We start from the raw sequence: 24,848 nt of genomic DNA, 5'->3' as shown, positions 1-24,848 counted from the left end.
ATATATGATAACCAAACCACAATTAAAACCAAGTTATGAAAAAACACATAATAGTTAGTTTTTGCTTTTTTGTTCATAAAAAAATTCTATATAAAAGACTCATATAATAAAGAAACTTATTAAGTGACGCAAGAGAGTTACGTTTTTTTCTTCAAAATGAAACAAGACCTATGATAAATAAAAGTAGAAATAACGAATTTGTATTTAACTTTAAAAAAAACATTAGAAAAAGTGAGAAATGAACAAAAAGAATAACTAAATCAAGAATAGAAAAATAAAAAAATATCTTAATAACTTTTTTAGTTATTATATTTAATTTTATGTTTTACTATTTCTTAATGTTAAATGAGATGTTTTATAGAGAGATTAAAAATATACCTAATTTAATTGTTATTATATATAAAAAAATTGAAAAAGTTGGGTAACTTTCAAGAAAATCCGTCGACTTTTTCGTTATGTGTACAATATCATTTTTGCTTTGTACATTAATAAATAATGTGAAACGGTTACATCCCACTTTAATCATCTATCATGGTTAGTGTCGTAAAAACGAGTTTGAATCCATCAGTCAACTTGACCTATTTAGATTGAAGTTAAAAAAAATTAAAATTTTGTAAAGGTTAATTTTGAGCCCGACTCACTAAAAGCTTAATTTTTTCAGGTTGAACTCCTGGTAAGCTGAGTTGGTTCACAAGCCCACTAGTCCCACGAAATTTCGGATTTCAGTGACCGAACGCGGACTCTCCCATTCCAAAATCGCTCGTACCTTGTCCGGATCCACTAAGATAACTCCTACAGAGACTACGTGCCCCAAGAATTGTACTTCATTCATCCAAAACTCACACTTGGATAACTTGGCGTACAACTCCTTTTCCCTTAATACACCAAGTACCATCCTCAAGTGTTCTTCATGTTCTTCACAACTCTTGGAGTAGATGAGGATATCATCAATGAAGACGACCACGAACTTGTCCAGGAACGGCCTAAAAATGAAATTCAGAAAGTGGAAGACAAGAGTGTGATGCAGATTGGATGAACGGTTTTGACGGTAGTAGTAAAACTGAAACTTTCAAATTTTCGTGTCACTTCTCTGCATGCACCATTCATCTTCAACCTTCTGAATCTCCTCCTTCTCTTTACCATCTCCACCTTCTCTTTAAGAAAATCTCATCTTTTCTTCTTCCGATCACCTCTCAGGCACCGTTTGAACTCTCCCGGCGTCAAGGGCTTTCGTTCAAACCGATCAAGTTGTGGTTCTAAGCCAGTGAGTTACTTTCTCCTTAGCACGTTCGTTTCTTTTAGCATGCAAACCCAAATTTCTGGTTGCCTGAGCGGATCATCTTATTCTGAGTATTTCTGGTCTTTTGTTTGGTTTAGTTTCTTAAAGCGTGACTGTCGAACATTAAGGTCTTTGGCAGTGGTGAGCTATATTATGCATTTGTGAGCATTCAGTTACGTTTAGAGGTAAAAGAAGCTTATATAATTTGATTAAGATTCTGTTTTGAATAGTCGTATGTTTGTATGATACTTTGTTTGATTATTTGATGAATATGAAGTATTCGTGTTACTGCATGTTTGGATGTGTGAATGGATGATTGATAAATGGTGTAAACTGAGTTGAAATAGGGTTTGATCTTCAAACTGTAGTATTCTGAGTAAATGCTGTAAGTGTGGTCAAGCGTCATTTGTGATCATTCGGTTCTTCATGGAAGTGTATGGTCTTAACTGATTTAAATTCACACTGAAATTATTTTAAACCATTGATATATTAAGTTAAAATTGAAATGATTTTAATATAACTTCTAAAAACATAATAAGACCAAATCAAACTTTTAAAGCTTAAGTGACCAAAATATAAAAATATAGAAGACCATAAGGTTAAATTTAGCATTATGTGTGCTTAAATAGTAGAATAAAATAAATTCAAAATTAAACTCATGTGTACTATAAATAAACACTTTTATAATTGTACAAAATATTAGTTTAAATATAAACTATCAATTAATACTTTACCGTTTGTACAAACATTTATACCAATAATTTTTTTTAAATAGTTTATGGAAATTTGTACGGACAGTACGTAATAAGGCAGTATATTAAAAGGGTGGTTTGCTAATGTAAAATAATTTTTTATATTATCTAATTGATAAAGGTTGTTTAACATTATTTGATAATTTTTATAACATTAGTTTATTTGTTATTGGATGAAAGTGTTATTTTAGGTCACTTTTTTTCATTTCCAAAGCTTTGTACGAGAAGGAAATCTCATCGCTATTATAATCATTTTTCTTGCTGTGAGCTGCAGTTACAGTTTTTCATGTGTCTACACCTTATAGCATTCAATAAAATGAAGACGTGAATGCATTCAACAACTTCTCTTATAGCATAGAATGATTAAAAGAAGTAGACATCAAAGTCTACAAGCAAATAATTGGTTCCCTGCATCTAGATTAGATATTTGTTTCAGTGTAGATCTAGGTGTTCACTTTCAAGATGATTCAAGGAAACTTCATTCAACAACAATTAAATGAATCTTTCATCATCTTATTACTATTACTAATCTTGCTCTATCCTTCAAAGGAAGATAAACTTTAAGGTTAATATGATTTTGGAACATAAATTATGTTGGAGATAAGATAGAAAGAAAAGCATTACTGGAGAGGAAACTTAGTTTTGTGGAATAGCAAACAACAAGGAATAATTGTTTTACCCACTGCATGAGTTGAGCATGTGTAAATCGTTAGTTGTTGTTCACAACTTATGTGGACAAAGAACCAACCAGAATATTACAGTGTTCACGAAGGTAACACTCTTATATGTGATAACAATGCAAACATTAGTCTATCTAATAATCTCATCCTATATTCTAGAGAAAAACCGCTTTATGAGGGTCATGTTCAAAAACAGATTATGGATTTACAGTTTGTACCCACAAAAGATCAACTAATTCATGTTTTTAGTGAAAGAAAGATTGATACTTTTACAATCATTATTGAGCACATAATTTGTTAAAGAATAATTAATGAAGATATTTCATTGTTATAAACTATTCATAGAATCTAAGATTATTTAACTATAATATAAAATCTGAGTCACTTAAGCACGTTGTATCATAATAGGCAAAAACAAGTTGGTTGTTTCATTTGTACCTTTAATCATTTCAATCTCTTCCTCCAAAATTTTTTAAATTTCAAAACTATTGTCTGTATCTCCAAATTTTTTCATCGAATTTTAGAATCAGATAAAGAATTTTTTATTTTCTTCATCAGATTCCAAAATTCGATAAAGTCTTTGAAAAATTCTTTATTGGATTTCGAAATTCTATGAAAAAAAAATCTTTTATTAGATTTCGAAATTTGTTGAAGAAAAATATAATTCTAAGACTACTTTTGAAAATTGGAGGTGCATAATAAAATGTTTGGAGGTGTAGGGTGAAACAACCAAACAAGTTAGCTTAGCCCGTTTTGGCCCAGCATGTCATTGGTCCATCAAATAAAAATGAGCCATCAGTAATAAACCATCGAGGGTTACTCCCTACACCACCACAAATTCCTTCCTGCACCACCACACTTTTTTTAAATTCCAAAATTATCATTTATATTTTAAAATAGGGTGTTGCTCCCTCCACCCCCACACATCTCTTCCTCCACCTCCCCTTTACTATTTTGCCCCTTCCTCCACCTTTCCTTTACTATTTTGCCCCTCAGTAAAATTTTATTTTTAAAATTGTTGTTTTTTAATTTTATTCATTTATAACATATTTCACTGATAACCTACGTAGTTTCTTGTATGAGTAAAATATTTTTCTACAAAGCTTGGTGATCGTGAAAAGAATTATCAAACAATCTTCTTCTTGTTCTCGGTGCAGTACGTGGTGCAGTGCGTTTATGGTGTAGTGTCCTTGTCGTGGTTCCTCTCCAGGTACGTAGTCATAATCCTTCCAATAATCCTAAACCCTAAACCCTAAACCCTAAACCCTAAACGTAAAAGGAACACTGCCTATGGACGGATGACATCCTTCAACGGATGTCAACATCCGTTTAAGGCAAAACGGATGTCATCCGTCCAGAGGCAGTGTTCCTTTTACGTTTCGTTTTTATTTTATTTGTTTATTTTATTTACAGTAATTTATATTTAAATTTATAATTTTAAATGTTATATATATATGGTTAGTTTTTAAACGTAATAATTTTGTTAAAATATGAATTTGTTAACGGAAGAGAGAAAGGTAAACGAAAATGGAAGAGAGGAAGAGGTGCAGAGGGAAGGAAGTAAATTAGAAGTTTTAAATAAATTAAAATATTAAAATAATAAAAATAAAAAATTTTAACTTTTGAGGATATAATTGTCATTTTAGAAGGATATAATTGGCATTTTAGAAAATTGGGGAGGTGGAGGAAGAGACGTGTGGGGGTGGAGGAAGTAACACCCTTTAAAATATCATACACCTCCTCTTTTTTCTTGAACGGATGTCGACATCCGTTGAAGAAAAAATTCTTCAACGGATGTGCCACATCCGTTAACGGATTCTCACATCCGTTAACGGATTCCCACATCCGTTAACGGATCCCCACATCCATTTAATTTTTTTTTAAGTTTTTAGTTTTTTTAAGTTTTTAAATTAATATATAAATATTATTTAACTTTTTTTAAAATTATTACTTAATTATTTATAAATTAATTTTATTTTATTTAATAAAATAATTATTATTAATTTAATTTACCTATTATTATTTTAAATAATAATTAAAATATTTTTGAAAAATTTATTAAAAAAGGATACGGATGTTGTAATCCGTGAGTTTTTTTCTTTTCAAAGTTTTTAGTTTTTTATTTTATTATATTTTAAATTAATATATAAATATTATTTAAATTTTTTAAATTATTATTTAATTAGTTATAAATTTATTTTATTTTATTTTATTTAATAAAATAATTATTATTAATTTAATTTATGTATTATTATTTAAATAATAAAATAGTTTTTAAAAATTTATTAAAACAGGATGTGGTAAATGAAGTTTTTTCTTTTTAAATTTTTAGTTTTTAATTTATTATATTTTAAATTAATATATAAATATTATTTAATTAATTTAAAATTATTACTTAATTATTTATGAATTAATTTTATTTTATTTAATAAAATAATTATTATTAATTTATTTTATATATTATTATTTAAATAATAATAAAAATAGTTTTAAAATTTTTATTTAAACGAATGTGGCAATCCGTTAACAGATGTCGCCACATCCGTTGAAGATTTTTTTTTTTTTAAAATAAAATAAATAAATTAAAATATAAAATATATAAACGGACGGATGTCAACATCCGTTGAAGGTGAAACGGATGTTGACATCCGTTTTAGAGAAGGGCAAAATTGGTATGGGGTGGTGCAGGGAGTATTCGGTGGTGGTGGAGGGAGCAACTGCCTAAACCATCTCGTACAAGACGGGTTAATGGATCGAGTCGGGTTGACCCGTCACTTTTTTTTTTAATTTTTTCTTTTAATTTGTTTTAATTTTTTTTAATTTTTTATATTTAAAATTTGTTTATATATACATATAAAGGAATATTAAAAGCATACATATTCATATAAAATATTTTAAAATTTTTTAATTTATTAGTTTGTGTTTTTTATTAGATAAATTAAAATAATTACTACATTTACATGTTAAATTACTCTATTATAACTATTATATATTTACACCTTTAAAAGTATAATATAGAAAAGTTAATATTTTAAAAAAAAATTATTTTAATTTTAAAAAATACAAGTAAGACCAAAACGAGTTGACAGGTTGAAATTGTCAGTCTAACCCGTTCCATTATAGACGGACTAATAGACCAACCCATTAGACCTAGTCCGTTTTTCCACTCCTAATCAGAAAGCAATAAGTTTATAAACCTTATTTATAATTTTTAATTTATTGGGCCTTATTGTCTTTTTTTAAATCAAATGTACAACTCAAAAGTTTTTCCTCCAACATATAAGAAAAATGTAATTTTCTAGAAATCAGTCATCATTACATTAAACTAAAATTGAAATTGTCCTTGGAAACTGTTTTTCAACCTCCCAAATAACTCATCTTTCTCTAATAAAAATCAACATTTCTGCATCCATGGTTGAAGACAAGATTATGATCAACATTTTGAAGTGTTCAAAGCAAGAAATAAAGTACTTTCTTGACGTCAACTAGTTTGACAAAAGGCGTCTAAGCATCACTAAGAATTACTTGTCAAGCTACTAATCTATCTACCTAGATCTAGTGTTCATGTTTTAATGTAAAAACATACTTTTAAGGAAGAGGGATATCCAATGTTGTGTTGTTAACCATGATCATGAGTGAGACTACCACTATTGACATCATCTAATTCTCAAAATAAGAGGAATTGGTATTATTACAAGGTGACAACATGTGTAATAATTATTATGAAAATGGTCTTGTATAGAAAAAACTTCAAAAATGGTGTGATTTTTCAAAAGAAGGTCGACCAAAACAAACAAGTGTGCCAAAATTAATATTTGATAATAGATTTGTAACAAGATATTCTCCATAGAGTTGATTAAATAATCATGTGAAAGAGTTGAGAAAAATCATCGTCTATCTCTAAGATTAAGTGTTGAATAAATCTGATGAGAACACAAAGTAAATTTTTTGATTTCTTGGGACGTGAATGATCAAGAATTTATTTATTGTGTTTTTTTGGAATTCGGTATTCATTAGTGTTTTAGAGATCATGCTAAGATCTCATATAAGCTTTATCAAGAATTTGTTACAAATCATACACCACTCCTAATGGATATAAAAATCATTAAAATAATAGAATTTCATTATTTTTAATTCACTACTTCTAAAATACTATTTTTTAGATCTTCACATTTAGTGTTTATTGATTAATCTTAAAGAGAAAATGAGAGTAATAATGTTAATGTTGATATAACAGAAAAATATATAAAAATTCTATTAAAAAAATATATAAAATCTAAAAATAAGTAGAAGAAACTTTAAATTATTGTTACTAGAGACTAAAAATATCATTAAAATGATTGTAAAATATAGAGGTATTGTATAATACCTTAATTAACTTAACTGGTTCCTGTAATGTTAAGTCGAATCCAGTGCGACGTGGAGGGAGAACATCTCCCTTTCCAACAAACCACACACCAGCGACAACTGAGATCTCCAAAAGCTTGCGATTATTTCAAATACACTAGTGCAGAACGGGCTATAGACGTCCGTTCTGTGGGTCTTTTGACGTCCGACCTCCAACGGACGTTTATGTGGGTGACGTCTATGTAGACGTCTGTTGTGTCAGGCCGGACGTCTATATAGACGTCCGCTGTGTCAAGCGGACGTCTATATAGACGTCCGCTGTGTCAGGCGGACGTCTATATAGACGTCCGCTGTGAACCTCTCGGACGTCTATACACTACTGCAGAAAGGGCTTTATTAGACGGGTTATTTAGGGTTATTTACGGGTTATTTAGGATTACAGGGTTTGGACGTTTGTTTGTGCACTGCAACACGTCTGAAGAGCAGATTCGAAATGAAAATGGAGGGAGATGGAGGAGTAAACGACCTAAAACGTAGGCCAAAAACGCCGCCCAAGAACACGCTACAAACTGCACAAAAATGCACAGAAAACGACTTTTAATCGGTTCAAATGAAAGATATTTCATCACTGAACAATTTAATCGGAATAAAAGTAAGATTAAATGGTCCAAAACAGATAAAAACCAACCTGGAAATGGAAGGCGCAGAGGGAACTCTCACGGGTTCGCATAACTCCTCGCGGGTTCGCGTTTTGGTTAGTAAGTCCTTATTTTAAACGTCTTTTGAACGTCCGTCCTGAAGGGGGACGGACGTTTAATATATATAGACGTCCGTCCCCCTCCAGGACGGACGTTCAAGAGGCTGACAGAGTAGTTGAACCAGTCAGCCCCTTGAACGTCCGTCCTGGAGGGGGACGGACGTCTATATATATTAAACGTCCGTCCCCCTCCAGGACGGACGTTCAAGGGGCTGACAGGTTCAACTACTCAGTCAGTCTCTTGAACGCCCGTCCTGGAGGGGGACGGACGTTTAATATATATAGACGTCCGTCCCCCTCCAGGACGGACGTTCAAGAGGCTGACAGAGTAGTTGAACCAGTCAGCCCCTTGAACGTCCGTCCTGGAGGGGGACGGACGTCTATATATATTAAACGTCCGTCCCCCTCCAGGACGGACGTTCAAGGGGCTGACAGGTTCAACTACTCAGTCAGTCTCTTGAACATCCGTCCTGGAGGGGGACAGACGTTTAATATATATAGACGTCCGTCCCCCTCCAGGACGGACGTTCAAGAGGCTGACAGAGTAGTTGAACCAGTCAGCGCCTTGAACGTCCGTCCTGGAGGGGGACGGACGTTTAATATATATAAACGTTCGTCCCCCTCCAGGACGGACGTTCAAGGGGCTGACTGGTTCAACTACTCTGTCAGCCTCTTGAACGTCCGTCCTGGAGGGGGACGGACGTCTATATATATTAAACGTCCGTCCCCCTCCAGGACGGACGTTCAAGAGACTGACTGAGTAGTTGAACCTGTCAGCCCCTTGAACGTCCGTCCTGGAGGGGGACGGACGTTTAATATATATAGACGTCCGTCCCCCTCCAGGACGGACGTTCAAGGGGCTGACTGGTTCAACTACTCTGTCAGCCTCTTGAACGTCCGTCCTGGAGGGGGACGGACGTCTATATATATTAAACGTCCGTCCCCCTCCAGGACGGACGTTCAAGAGGCTGACAGAGTAGTTGAACCTGTCAACCCCTTGAACGTCCGTTAGAGGGGTCGGACGTCTACTGTATTATAGACGTCCGGCCCCGTCTAGGACGGACGTCTCCACACTCAATTATTTACATTTATGCCACCGGTCAATTATTTACGTTGGGGTTTTGGTGGACGAACGTCTATGAGGTGACGTTAAAGATCAATTTTGCACTAGTGATACTTTCTTTTAGAAAAGTGCCAACAACACCCGTCTAATTATTTAAATTTATTAAAAAACCATATAATCACAAAAAAAAAATATAAGAGATTCTTTTAGTTTTTAATTAATTAAAAATAATAGTAGATTATGATAAAATATTCCTAACATTTTATCTTTACAAGCTTAGGAAATAAGATAGTTTGTCGACAAAAGAAATGACAAGGAAATGACGCAATTTTCCCTACAATTTGGTTATTGGTTATTAACATTAGACAAGTTAATGCGGTATTCTTAGTATTTAAACTTTTAAATTTCACATCAACAATTTTATTAATGTGGTTGCCATCTATAAAGTTCAAAATGCATTTTTTTTAATTACAGAAACTTTTTTTATTAATTGCATGATTAATTATTATTTTTAATTTGTGAAAAAAAAAACAAATTTGAATCACATATTTTAAGACTAAAAGCATAGTTAAATTTATTTTAATATAATATCAAATAAAGCATATTGTCTTTTGTTATAAAATATCAAAAGATAATGCTTAATAATAAAAACAAATACATATTGTGTCAGACCTCATTAAAACGCACCCAAAAACCCACTGCACGGACGCCAGGTGTCAAGCAACGAGGATCAGAAATTAGATAGTGGAAGGCAGGTGTCGGTAGTGTCGGAACAATCGGTACCGTTATAGAGTCGCGCAGCGGAATAAAATACTCGGAAAGCGTGTTACGGTCACAAATCAAGTTTTGATAGTCCGTTTTAGAAAAACAATTTTCTTAGAGAAAATTTATCAAACAGTTGATATGCGTAAAATGTAAAGAGTATAGAGAGCAAGAAAATTCAACACAGAATTTTTATCCTGGTTCGATTCAAAAGAATCTACGTCCAGTTGTTAATCACTATAAAAAGTGATTAACGTTTTCACTAAAAACAGTTTTACAAATTACAATAAGAGTGAATAAAAACAAATAAAAAACCTTCCTTCGACGAACGAACCGGAAGATGACCACCTTGCCAACTCGAAGAGAACCGCTCCGACTATCGACACACGAAACGCGAGCTTCTCCTATTCACGAGACCAGGCAAAGCACTTGAACTAGCTTTTTAGAACTTCCTCAGATAACACTGTATTCTCAAAAGCTCAGAGACCTTTCTAAGAGTTCTGGAACTCATCTATATAGCCCACTGGTCTAAAGTTTGCAAAGATGAATTATAACTGCCGCAGATAATCGATTATTGTTAGTGATAATCGATTATTCGAGTCCGTTACAGGGTTTTCAAAAAGTGATAATCGATTATCCTGAGGAATAATCGATTATTCCAGAGACTTTTGGCAGTTCTCATCAGAACTGTGATAATCGATTATTCGGAGTAATAATCGATTATTCCAGAGCAACGAGGTTTTTCAGAAGGGCTCAGGATAATCGATTATAGCTTCTAATAATCGATTAAATGCGTAGCAGTTCTAAAAATACGAATTTTTCTAAGTATTACATGTTGAAGACTTTTCCTAATACATTTATAATCTACAAATTGCTTTTAAAACAACAATAACAATGTATCATCTTTCAGCATCATCAAAATTGTTTATCTTCAAATTTACCAATGCTCTTCATTGGTAACAATCTCCCCCTTTTTGATGATGATCAAAAATCACTTTTTAAAAGCAATGTTGGGTTATCTGCAAAAGATACAAACTGAGAGACAACAGTAGGAGTTAGTAGTAACTGCACATATTTCTCCCCCTTTTTGATCATAAGCAAAAAGAGTGATAATGCTCCCCCTTAATATGAGCTCCCCTCAATTAAACAGTGTAAGTACTAAAACAGTAGATCATTTTATTCAGGAAAACATTAAAGAGTACAAGGGCACATAAAGCAAGACATGAAGATGATAAAACATTCTAGGAATTCAAAACAAACAAACATGAAAGCACACTAATCAGAAAATCCTAAATCTAAAATTCAGGACTTGGTGGTCTCTCTGGAGGTTGGAGATTAAAATGATTTTCAATGTTTCCAATGCGAGTGTCAAGGTCATTGAACTGGTCGATCACAAATTCTTCATGATTTTGTTGCCACTCATATATTTGGTCAAAGTGAGATTGTTGAAAGAGACGCATATCCTCCAGTTGTTTAGACAGGTTTGCAAAATGCTCCTCCATAGTCAGGGATGAATTTGAAGGCATGTGAGAAGGACCATCATCAGCAGAGGTAGCAGCTGGGACAGGATCAACCATATGGGCCTCCATATCGTCATTGACATTTTCGTGGTGATCATCATCCTTGTGAATGATCACACGGCCACGAGCAACAAAACCCATTTGGCGAAATGTTGTCTCACCAATTTCAGTGCCAATTGCTTGAATGGAGGTAGTGAGTTCGCCGTCCACACTTACACCTTTGTATTCTAAAATTCGAGAGATGAGAAGTGCATATGGAAAATGATAAGAAGAATATTTCTTGGCCTTTACCATGGTGTCGGAGATGAGGGCTGGCCAATCAATGTGGATGTGATTTAAAATCCCATATAGTAGTAGAAGATCTTGCTCCGAGCATTGAGCATGGTTAGTGGCACGAGGACATAGGATCCATACAATTAAGTAATGAATCATCCTTTCTTCAACCTTGAATCCACCCACAAGCAATTGTCGACGATTGATTTGGTGTTCAGGATGACGCAAAAAAGATTGAAAGGCGAGGAGACGATTGAAGTCCGGAACTCCAAGATGGACTTTGACAGCATCATCCCATAGTGTGAGTTGTGCAACATTTGTCCATATGTCATCATCCAGAATTATAGGGACACCTTTTACCTTTGTTGTGATGATGCCGTCACGATAACGCATATTGAAGTAGAAGACACGGATAAGATCAGGGTATATGCACCCCTTTTGCTCCACTAGATGAGTAAGTCCTTGAGCACGAAACAAATCTGGAAATTGAAAGCCATAATAACGATAAAAGTCGAGACGGATGAACTTTACCGCCATGATTCGGCGTTCTTGCCAGAAATGAACATAGTCACCATGTTGCTCCTCATCTGAAATCCAACCTTCGATGGAAGCAGGACGAACATTGCGGGAGCGAGAGGAAGAAGCACCAGCAGTCCTCCTTCGGGTTCTTCTTGATTCAGCCATGAGAGAAGTGGGCACAAAAGAAACGTTGGAAGGAAAGAATAAAGAGGAGAGATTTGGTTCAGATGTGGGTACAGCAGGTTTCTGGGTGCAAAGAAGTGAGTAATAATCGATTATAGGGGGCTATTTATAAGAAAAAATGGAGAATCTAGCCGTTTATGACCGTTTCCAGCCGTTAGGATTCACTGTAACGGCTATATTTTTGAAACAGATCGCGTAATAATCGATTATTCTAAGTGATAATCGATTATCTGCTCATAAGTCACTTTCCAGAAATTGTGTAATAATCGATTATGTATGAAGACAAGTCCAGTTTTGGTTTTGAATATGGATAATCGATTATTTGTAAGTGATAATCGATTATCTGCGAATAGGGGTTTTGGCCAAAGCTAAAAATAATCGATTATTATAAGTGATAATCGATTATCTGCGAATAGGGGTTTTTCCAAAGCTAAGAAATAATCGATTATTATCTTTTGATAATCGATTAAAAGCGCTGATCGTACCAGAATTGAGAAAATTTTATAAAGTTTGAATTTAGGACATATCTAACACTCCTAACTCTCTTCTAAGCTCATAGAATCTATCTTTAGGTAGTGCTTTAGTGAAGATATCAGCCAATTGATGTAAAGTGTCAATGTATTCAATTTGGCAATCTCCCTTTTGAATGTGGTCTCTCAAGAAATGATGTCTAATTTCAATGTGCTTAGTTCTGGAGTGCATTATGGGGTTCTTAGTGAGGTTGATAGCACTAGTATTATCACATTTCAGAGGAATGTGATCAAGGAAGATATCAAAATCCTCCAGTTGTTGTTTCATCCATAAAATTTGGGCACAACAATTTCCAGCAGCAATGTATTCAGCTTCAGTGGTAGACAAGGCTACACAAGCTTGTTTCTTTGAATGCCAAGACACTAAAGAACAGCCCAGAAAATGACATGTTCCACTAGTACTTTTCCTATCAATCTTACAGCCACCATAATCTGCATCAGAATAACCTATCAAACTAGGTAAAGCATCAGAAGGATACCAAAGTCCAAAAGATGGGGTGCCTTTAAGGTATTTCAAAATCCGTTTGACAGCAATGAGAAGAGATTCTTTAGGATTAGCTTGGTACCTAGCATACACACACACACTTTGCATAATGTCTGGTCTACTAGCAGTTAGATAAAGTAAGGATCCTATCATTCCTCTAAACATGGTTTCATTTACTCCTTCACCAGATTCATCCTTATCTAAATAGCAGGACGTTGCCATAGGTGTGTTGGCCTCTTTACAAGTATCCATACCAAACTTCTTAAGCACTTCTCTACAATATTTAGTTTGGGAGACAAAAGTTCCCCCATCTATTTGCTTTATTTGCAGTCCTAAGAAGAAGTTAAGCTCACCCATCATAGACATTTCAAATTCACCTTGCATGATTTGTGCAAATCCCTCACACAATGAATCATTTGTAGACCCAAAAATGATATCATCTACGTATACTTGAACAATCAAGATATGTTTTTCTACTTTTTTAATAAACAAGGTTGAATCAACCTTTCCTCTAGAGAAGTCATTTTCAATCAAGAAAGTACTAAGTCTTTCATACCAAGATCTAGGTGCCTGTTTTAGACCATACAAGGCCTTTTTCAACTTATAAACATGATTAGGATATTTAAAATCCTCAAAACCAGGAGGTTGACTAACGTATACCTCTTCTTTAATGAAACCATTTAAAAATGCACTTTTCACATCCATTTGATACAATTTAAACTTCATCAAGGATGCATACGCAAGTAACAATCTAATTGCTTCTAACCTGGCTACTGGGGCGTAAGTTTCATCATAGTCGATACCTTCCTCTTGGCAGTAGCCTTTTGCAACTAACCTGGCTTTGTTCTTGGTGATGTTGCCATCTTCATCAAGCTTGTTTCTAAACACCCACTTTGTTCCAATGATTTGATAATCATCTTGTCTAGGAATGAGTTCCCAAACATCATTCCTTTCAAATTGATTGAGTTCTTCTTGCATAGCAACACACCATTTATCATCTTGAAGAGCTTCCTTTATGTTCTTAGGTTCTACCTGAGACACAAAAGCTACTGTTAAGCAGAAATTATTAAGATTGTGTCTAGTAGTTACCCCTTTTAACATATCTCCGATGATGTTGTCCAAAGAAAGTCCTCTTGGTTGTTGATAGCTTTTAGGATCAACTACTTGATGTTCATTTTGAGTTTCTGGAGGATAGTTTTCATTTAGATACATCTCTTCAAGAGCTTCCCTCAAATAATCCTCATCACCTGCAATTGGTTTATTTGACTCAAGAGGGTTCACCTCAAGGTCCACAATTTCATCAAAGACAACATGCATTGATTCTTCAATTTTCAGGGTTCTTCTATTAAACACCCTATATGCTTTGCTAGTTAAAGAGTATCCTAAGAAGATTGCCTCATCAGATTTAGCATCAAATTTGCCTAGATTATCTTTACCATTATTCAAAACAAAACATTTGCATCCAAAGATTTTCAAATGAGATACATTTGGTTTTCTACCATTAAACAGTTCATAGGGAGTTAGCTTAAGAATAGGCCTAATTATCATTCTGTTCAACACGTAACAAGCAGTACTAACTGCATCAGCCCAAAAGTATTTTGGCACATTAGATTCATTTAAAAGAGTCCTAGCTAGTTCTTCTAATGACCTATTTTTCCTTTCAACAACACCATTTTGTTGGGGAGTTCTTGGAGCAGAAAAATTATGAGCAATTCCATGTTTTTCACAAAACTTTTCAAAAGATTCGTTTTCAAACTCACCACCGTGATCACTTCTCAAGGTTTTGATTTTCAAATCCTTTTCATTTTGAACACGTTTTGCAAATGATTTGAATGCTTTAAAAGCTTCACTTTTCAAGGTTAAGAACAATGTCCAAGTAAATCTAGTGTAGTCATCAACAATCACAAGAGCATAGTAGTTTCCACCAAAACTTTTAATTCTAGATGGACCAAACAAGTCCATATGCAAAAGTTCTAAAGGTTTTGATGTTGAAATCATGTTTTTAGACGAAAAAGAGGATTTGGTTTGCTTTCCCTTTTGACATGCAGAACATATTTTGTCTTTCTCAAATTTTAATTTAGGCAAACCAATCACAAGATCTTTTGAACTCAATTTATTTAAATGTTGCATATGAATATGCGCAGCTCTTTTATGCCATAACCAAGGATTTTCCTCTTTGGCAACTAAACATGTTATACTATGACTAGATGCATGTTCAATATCAATCAAGTAAATGTTATTATGCCTAACACCTTGCAAAGCAATTTCAGTAGAATTCTTAAAATATACGGTACATCTATCACTTTCAAAGGTTACCTTGAGACCCTTGTCACATAATTGACTTATGCTTAGGAGATTGTGTTTGAGACCTTCAACGCATAATACGTCCTTTATAGTCAATATGTTTCCTCCTCCAATGTCTCCAGTGCCAATGATTCTACCTTTGTTATTATCTCCATAGGTCACAAATCCTTGCTTCTTCTTCTCAAAAGAAATAAACCTTTTCTTGTCACCGGTCATGTGTCTTGAACAACCACTGTCAAGATACCACAGTGACTTCTTTGACTTAGTAAGTTCCTACAAAACAAATTTTAGCAAGACTTTAGGTCCCCAATCTTATTATGGGTCCTTTGGGTTAGTTTATGCATAATATACATCATTTTACAATTTTAACCCATGCATATTTACCATTTGGAACACCAAAATGTTTGATGTTGCATTTGTTTGAGGTGTGACCAAATTTCATGCAGTAAAAACAACAAGCCTCATTCACTTTATTTTTCACAAGAGTTCCTTTTTCTTCCCAAACTCTACGAGTTCTTATCACTTTATATTTTTTGTGTAGATGCATGTTTCCACTTCTAGCATTGCTTCTCTCAAAGATTGTTTTGGCATGTGACTTAGACTTATTTGCCTTTGCAAGTAAATTCTCAAGAATGTCAATATCAAACATATGACTTTTACATGATAGACATTCAGCAGGTTGTATAACAGTATCACATTCAGATAATTTAGTTTCCAAATTACTAACTTTGTTTCTCAAAACAACTTCATCATCTAGTGCTTTTTCATACCTCAAATTCAATTCATTATGCTCTTTCTTTAGCTTTTTATGAGCAACATCAAGTTTTTCAGATTCATTTAACAAATCAAGAAATGCCTTTTGTAAGTCAAACTCATCACTTGACTCTAAGCTAGAATTACTTACTTGGCTTCCTGCATCTTCTAAGTCTGCCATTAAGCACAAGTTTGCTTCTTCATTTGAATCGCTTGAACTTGAAGAACTAGAAGCATTGTCTTCCCAAGCTATGTAAGCTTTCTTCTTCTTTGGAAACTTTCTTTCTTTCTTTTCTTCACTTTTCCTATTCTTAGGACAGTCAGTCTTCACATGACCCCTTTCTCCACATCCATAACATTTAATGCTTGATGGAGATCCTCGATTTTCTTTCCTTTCTCCATGGTATTTGTCTTTTCCCTTTGCTTTCATAAATTTAGCAAACTTCTTAATCATAAGACTCATGTTTTCCTCATCGTTATCGGAATCATCATCCTCAATTCTCTTAGAACTTTTTCCTTTTGAGATTTCAGACTTGAGGGCAAGCGTCTTTCTTTTGCCTTGATCCTCTTCTGTAGTTAATCTTCTTAGCTCAAGCTCATGCTCACGAAGCTTTCCAAAGAGAATCGCCGTTGACATTTGAGTGAGGTTTTGAGACTCCGAAATGGCAGTCACCTTTGGTTGCCAAGACCTGTCTAATGATTTCAATATTTTCACATTCAATTCATCAGTGTCAAAAGTCTTACCCAAACCTGTCAGGTGGTTCACAATGTGAGTGAAACGCTTCTGGACATCAGATATTGTTTCTCCAGGCTGCATTCTGAACATCTCATACTCCTGAATGAGCGTGTTCTTCCTTGCACGTTTCACGTCGTCTGTACCCTCATGTGTGACTCTGAGGACCTCCCACATCTCCTGTGCTGTCTTACACACTGAAATTCTATAAAATTCATCAAGTACTACAGCAGATGAAATAATATTACGAGCCTTAATATCAAATTGGGCTCTTCTACTTTCCTCAGGAGTCCAATTAAAGTATGGTTTTTCTACTTCTACACCATCAACAGTTCTTTTAGGAATATAGGGACCATTTAGCACAGCTTCCCAGATGCCTCTGTCAACAGACCCCATAAAAATTTCCATTCTGACTTTCCAGAATGCATAGTTATCACCCGTAAAAAGAGGTGGTCTGTTGATGGATGCACCCTCAGCATATACTTGATTTTGATGACCGGCCATTTTTGCAAAAGTTTGAAAGAATATCAAAGCAAGCTCTGATACCAATTGTCGGAACAATCGGTACCGTTATAGAGTCGCGCAGCGGAATAAAATACTCGGAAAGCGTGTTACGGTCACAAATCAAGTTTTGATAGTCCGTTTTAGAAAAACAATTTTCTTAGAGAAAATTTATCAAACAGTTGATATGCGTAAAATGTAAAGAGTATAGAGAGCAAGAAAATTCAACACAGAATTTTTATCCTGGTTCGATTCAAAAGAATCTACGTCCAGTTGTTAATCACTATAAAAAGTGATTAACGTTTTCACTAAAAACAGTTTTACAAATTACAATAAGAGTGAATAAAAACAAATAAAAAACCTTCCTTCGACGAACGAACCGGAAGATGACCACCTTGCCAACTCGAAGAGAACCGCTCCGACTATCGACACACGAAACGCGAGCTTCTCCTATTCACGAGACCAGGCAAAGCACTTGAACTAGCTTTTTAGAACTTCCTCAGATAACACTGTATTCTCAAAAGCTTAGAGACCTTTCTAAGAGTTCTGGAACTCATCTATATAGCCCACTGGTCTAAAGTTTGCAAAGATGAATTATAACTGCCGCAGATAATCGATTATTGTTAGTGATAATCGATTATTCGAGTCCGTTACAGGGTTTTCAAAAAGTGATAATCGATTATCCTGAGGAATAATCGATTATTCCAGAGACTTTTGGCAGTTCTCATCAGAACTGTGATAATCGATTATTCGGAGTAATAATCGATTATTCCAGAGCAACGAGGTTTTTCAGAAGGGCTCAGGATAATCGATTATAGCTTCTAATAATCGATTAAATGCGTAGCAGTTCTAAAAATACGAATTTTTCTAAGTATTACATGTTGAAGACTTTTCCTAATACATTTATAATCTACAAATTGCTTTTAAAACAACAATAACAATGTATCATCTTTCAGCATCATCAAAATTGTTTATCTTCAAATTTACCAATGCTCTTCATTGGTAACAGGTAGAAGAGCGGACGCTCGTTTTGACGTAGGAAGAAAACTGATTTTTTCTGAAACTTTCGTCCCACTCTCTTCTACATGCACCCTTCTTCCCAAACTCTGAAATTCTCATTTTCTCCTCCTTCTCTCTAGAAGCTCTCCCTTCTCTCTACCAAAACTCACCCTTTCTCTTCTCCGATCATCATTCAGACACCGTAGAAGTGCTTCCGGCGTCAAGAGCTTCCAGTTAAACCGTTCGGTTTGTGAAGCTGAGCTGGTAAGTCCTTCTCTTCACTCTAACGTTCATTTTCCTAGGCATGCAAATTCAGTTCTGTTCTTCTGTGTTGATCGCCATTCTTCAAAAGAGTAGTTCTGAGAATGTTTTGATTTTCTTGGTTTAGTTGAAAATTGTCGAGCATCGAGAGTAGGATAACCGGTAGTGGGAACTGTATTTCTGCCTCTAGGACGATCGTTCACACTAGAAGTAAGGGAAGCTTATTTAATTTAATTTGTATGTTTACTGTGTTGCATGAACGTTCGTTCGAGTTGCTAAATTAAAGTGAAGTATGATTATTGTGATATTTGACTATATGATATATGATGGTTGCTATGTTCTAATGTATGAAATATATGAAACTTATATGATATGGATCTTATTAAGTATGAAAATTGATTATGGTATGAAGGTATAAAGGTGTGAAACTATATGTTGAGAACTGAATTTGAATAATAATGATTCTGGTAAGAAATTCCACTAAGAAAGTGTACGTACGTTACTGAACGGTCCTTGACCGTTCGGTTTTCTAGTGAATTTGGATTTGTAGTGGGTTCTTTCATTTGGGAAGAATTCGAGTTGATGACGAGTGTCTACCCTTCGAAATATTGTGCTTGAGCGTTCGGCCAAGTATAGTTCTGTCTTGATATCCTGATATAAATTTAAGTGTATATATATATATATATATATATATATATATATATATATATATATATATATGAAATTTTATATTTTAGTTATTCTTAAATTCAACTCCAATAGTATCTTAGTATAATTATCAAACCTCTTTTCTATAAGTGTAGTAGCATCTGGTCTTATACCAGGTGTTCGTCCTAAGCAAGTGTCTGGTCTTACACCAAGCACTCGTTCTATCTCCTTAAACTAAATTTTCTAATACGAGCGTTCGTTCAAACCACTAGGGTTCGCTCACTATAGTGTTCAGTCTTTAACTGAAATTCGTATTTCTTGATACTAAATCTAAATAATCTAAGTTCTCATAAACGCTCAGTTTATTCATGGGGATTCCTCTACGTATTATTCTTTGAATCTCTTGGAGTGTCTGTGTCTATTTGCTTCGGCCTGGAGCTTTAGTGCTGAGTATGGTCTTTTAGATGTTCGGTTAAAGCTCTTAAGAGTCAGTTCATCTAATTGACTCATTTTGTAAGTTACGTTCGTTCTATTCATTGGTAGTGATATTAGATTGTACTTGGTTTCTTTCTCAAACCGATAGTAAACCTCTTGGTCTAAATTCATTCTGGAATTGGAGACCTCTCGGTCACGCTCCAATTGTTCAGTCTCGTTCTGAGTCAGGGTTGAACGCTCGGTAAATTGTATCCGAACAGATCTTTGTGTGAAATGGTTAAGTGAGATGATTATTAAAGAAAGATGAAGAAAATGAGATATGGAAAGGTTGTGGTTTTTGGATGAGCGTTCCGGGGAGGAATGACTCATGCTTGAATATTGAAATTGGTAAAGTATGACTGTGGGTATGCTAAGCTGGTTGTTCATCATGATATTCCGTGGGTACTCGTCTTCATGTAGAGGAGGGTAGGTCATGTGTGGGAACGGCAGGAGGTCCTAGTCCTTAGGGGTACTTTGGACAGATAGGGCTAACCTCGGGTGGCAGCTGTTGAGGGCATCCCAGTTACTACATCACCCGGGTGCACGAACGCCTGTAGCTACACAGATTTCATACAGTCCGGACAGTCAGTCTAGTAATAGGCTTTGTATGATACGTATGATGAATTATCTTGTTTGATTGATTGGATGAAATATATGTTTGTGCATGAATTAGATTACGTAAGCTTACCCTGTGTTTTTCCTGTATTGTCTGGTTTTGTACGTCCGTCCTTGTCGTTGCAATGATCATCCGTGTGGATGTGAGCAGTAGGAGATGAGCTATTGGAAGATACGCTGAGAGAAGAAAATTTGGTAGAAGTTGAAGTTAAGACCGAACCTTAGGACGTTCGGTCAGTAGAGTAGTTTTTGTAATGAGGCGGTCTTTCACCATTTTCCCTTTTGTTTTATTTGACCGTTCGGTAGTTTCTTTTGTAAATCGATCGGTCAGGTTTGATTATCCTGTACAGTTTAAGTTTGTAACTTTTCTGTAAGACCGTTTAGCCATAACCGTACGCTCTTTTTAATTTAAGGCTGATCTGAATTATTATTAAATGTAATTATTCTATTATATAGTTTATATTGTATTTTTGGGATGTTAGATATTGCATCAACTATAAAAATAAACATGTATACAAAATTCAATTAAAATTAATTTACATGCAATATAACCTCCATTAACTACACAATTAATAACAATTATTTATATATATATATATATATATATATATATGTGTATATATATATATATATATATATATATATATATATATATATATATATATATATATATATATATATATATATATATATATATATATATATATATATATATATATATGAATTGAGTGCACGTAAAATTTTTTTTACTCTAATTGGTGCATTACTCAAAGAAAAACCCCTTTATATAATTAGGTTTATCATTTATATAATTGTTTCAATAAAAAAAATACTTAAATTTGGCCAACGTGCAAGCCAGTGCAAGCAATAACAAAGTCTATTTTGCTCGAGGCAATAAAAAAGTCTGTTGACAATCATAGCAAGTCAAAATAAATTAGATATGAAATTTCATACTTTGCTGATTATTATCATTATTATAAAAGTTTCTCAAACTAAGTTTACATTTGTGATTGTTTCTATTTGACAGTCTCTTTTGTTTATATATATATATATATATATATATATATATATATATATATATATATATATATATATATATATATATATATATATATATATATATAGGGGTTTGCTAACGCGCGTACGCCTGTTTTTCAGTTGGTACATTTTAGCAATGTGTACCGGGTTTTAGTAGACAAAAATATCCTTATATACCATGGATTCTAAGTTCTAAGGTTAAGGGTATTTTAATAATTTTCATTCTCAAAACTAAAAAAAAAAAAAAGAACCTCCCAAACCCTTACTCACCTCTTTCATTCCTCTCAACCCTTTCTCTTTCCTCTTTCTCACTCCAATCTTTTCTCTGTCATCCTACTGTAGTCCCAATTGAAAAAAATCAGAGAAACACTTGCTGTTAAACAATCTTACAAAAAAATGATTTTATAATGAGTTTTCATCTTATAATTTTTGTCTTATCTAATTTTATCCAATTTTCACAAGCATAAAGGAATTGGTAATTGACCTGGAAAAAATCAGAAATACTCGCTGTTAAACAATTTCTTACAAAAAATGATTTTATAATGAGTTTTTATTTTATAATTTTTGTCTTATCTAATTTTATATAATTTTCACAAGCATAATGGCATCAAAGGAATTGGTAATTGGCCTGGAAAAAAAATCAGAAACACTCAATTATTAAACAATTTCTTACAAAAAATGACTTTATAATGAGATTTCATTTTATAATTTTTGTCGTATATAATTTTATCTAATTTTCACAAGCATAATGACATCCGAAAGAATTGGTAATTGGCCTAGAGGGTTTTTTTTAAAGATGATGATTCAACAAATACAGATGATGAAATTAGAGAGGTTAGTGAAGACGGTGAAATTGAAGAGATCTTGAATGAACATTTGCCTTGAAGGTGAATATGTCAATGACTACAGTAGGGATGACAGAGAAAAAGTTGGAGTGAGAGAGATGAAAGAGAAAGGATTGAGAGGAATGAGAGAGGTGAGTAAGGGTTTGGGGTTTTTTTTTTTTTTTAAGTTTTGAGAATGAAAATTATTAAAATACCCTTAACCTTAAAACTTGGAATCGATAATATATAAGGGTATTTTTGTCTACTAAAATCCGGTACACATTGCTAAAATGTACCAACTGAAAAACAGGCGTACGCGCGTTAGCAAACCCCATATATATATATATATATATATATATATATATATATATATATATATATATATATATATATATATATATATATATATATATTCACATATTATGGTTCTAACTTTTAAGATTAAAAATATTTAAATAATTATTAAATTTTATTTTATTTTTTTATTTTAAATTAAAAATAAAAATTATTAAAATAGTATATTTCTTTTATAAATAAAAATATTTTTGTCAACTAAATTTCGTACCTTTAAGAGGTTATCTAAATTAAAAGCTATATATATATATATATATATATATATATATATATATATATATATATATTATATTTATTCATTTATTTATTGTGAAGGACGAGTTTTTATGTGATATTTTTTTAAAATTGAAAAAACTGAATGAACCACTTAAAATCTTTTCAATACTATATTAATTTAAGATTTGATTTCTAATTAAGAAATTCATTAAGAGACCAACATGGTAAATGTTACACTTTAATTTTCATTTTGACCCACCATTCTTTTTTTTAGAAAAAAAGATGATAACTTTTTTGGGGTTTGTGAAATTTCAAAACAAAAACCTTTGCTGCATCTATTATCAAGTGTGATATTCTATGAAAAAAAAAAGACAAAAATATAGTGATGTAGAGAGTTAACTACTCTCAAGATAGCAGCATATTTGAGAAACAATTTGATGGAAAAATTTGATGAAAAAAATTGATGGTGATGGTGATGGTGAGAATCAGTGGGTCGTTTAAAGCAGAAGAATGTAGATCAGAAATTTTAATGTAAAGGAGATTTTTAAAATAAAAAATATAGATGAAAATAACTTGTTTGAGGAAGAAGACAAGATAGATGGATTTTTTTTAATTAATATTTTATCTTTAGAGTGGTCAAAGTTTTTGAAAATTAAGAATGAGTTACAGTAAAAGTTCTTTTCAATTTAAATTACTATCTTGATTTTGGGGAAAAGATAAAACTTAATGAACTTTACAATCTTCCAAAATTTTGAAGCAAACAAGCAAATTTTACAATTTTGAAAAAGAATTTAAAATCCTATGTGTTCTCATTGTAATAAGATAATTAATTTTTCCTATATATTATCATTCATTACATTTATGAAGATTTGAGAAAACCTTATATAATATTTTGATATATTATAATTCATATTAATTGAAATATAAAATTAACTAATAATTATTCTAATTTAATTAAAATATTATAATAATTCAACCAATATCTAAAATATAAAATAAATGCAGCACATGAAGTGTCATTTTTATCATTTTTCTCACTAGTATACCTTTTTTTTTTTGAAGATATAAGAGTCGTGTCGTTAAGAAAGTGTTGAAATGATAGCTGGGGTCTGTAAAATGTTCAGTTTTGTGGAACTGGAGTACCACATTACTTCCACAGAAAAACTATAAACTAATAAAATAAAGTTGATTTACTTTTTATGGTTTGATATGTAAACGTTCACCATAAGAGAAACATAGTAACGGAATTAAACATTTTTCAACACTAAATTCGAGAGTAAAATTTTTATCTACAAAAGAGTGAAAATAAGTTTTAGTGAATTTTTTAAATAAAATATATGTATTTATAGGGTTGGAAAATCCTATATTACTTGTGTAGTTTGAATAAATGGAAACAAAATGTTAAAGACATTTAATGATAAAGAACAATAAAAAAAATCCTTCATGCCGTATTCCCTGACATATTTGTGGAGTATGTATACTTGAACAAGTGTTAGTTGTTTAGAAGTTACAAACAAAGCTGATGTTTGAAGTAAGACCAATTCCTTAAAATTTTTTATATACTGTTTGCCTCGTTCAAACACATACCTTTTCTAAGTATTTGTTTTTTCAATGTATCATTTTGCAGGCACCACAAGGTGGATACTACTAAGAGCCAAGAGGCTATTTGACTGAGAAAATCAAGATTCGGATACAAATAAAAAATAAACAGATATGCACTTTCGTGGAAGTGGATATATATATATATACTTCACAACTTGATAGAATTTGACAACAGTGCCAACGGCGAAGCAGAAACAGTCAACATAAGTTGCAGAAACTGAAGTTTTCTAATCAAAGGAATGAGTAATAACCATTCAAAACATGATATATTCTATCAATGAATAAAAAAAAACATGAAAGCTAACCAACCTTGACCTCAAATATGCATATATAAAGCCTCCCACTATGTTGTGCTACACCAAGTTTTCCCATTCATC

General features: G+C 33.0%; 1 protein-coding gene across 1 annotated transcript; it reads right to left on the bottom strand.

Annotated features, from left to right (window-relative positions):
* Positions 1 to 10,935: 10,935 nt before the first annotated feature.
* LOC148206690 (uncharacterized) lies at positions 10,936 to 17,443 on the bottom strand. The gene is made up of 2 exons (XM_088108575.1): positions 16,358 to 17,443; positions 10,936 to 12,198 (listed from the first exon to the last, which is right to left on the bottom strand). The coding sequence occupies exons 1-2, from the start codon at positions 17,441 to 17,443 to the stop codon at positions 10,936 to 10,938; spliced, it is 2,349 nt and encodes a 782-aa protein (XP_087964701.1).
* Positions 17,444 to 24,848: the final 7,405 nt, after the last annotated feature.

This window comes from Vigna umbellata, chromosome 1 (assembly GCF_029865625.1).
Source record: "Vigna umbellata cultivar VRB3 chromosome 1, Vumbellata_1.0, whole genome shotgun sequence".
NCBI lineage: Eukaryota > Viridiplantae > Streptophyta > Magnoliopsida > Fabales > Fabaceae > Vigna > Vigna umbellata.
This window is presented reverse-complemented; position numbering and strand designations above follow the sequence as displayed.

Bases quoted from the DNA above. Each gene is read 5' to 3' on its own strand.
- LOC148206690 (XM_088108575.1), bottom strand. From the start codon at position 17,443: ATGGCCGGTCATCAAAATCAAGTATATGCTGAGGGTGCATCCATCAAC. The intron at 12,199-16,357 runs GTAAGTAATTCT...CTTTGCACCCAG, and splicing joins TAGAAGATGCAGGAAGCCAA to AAACCTGCTGTACCCACATC.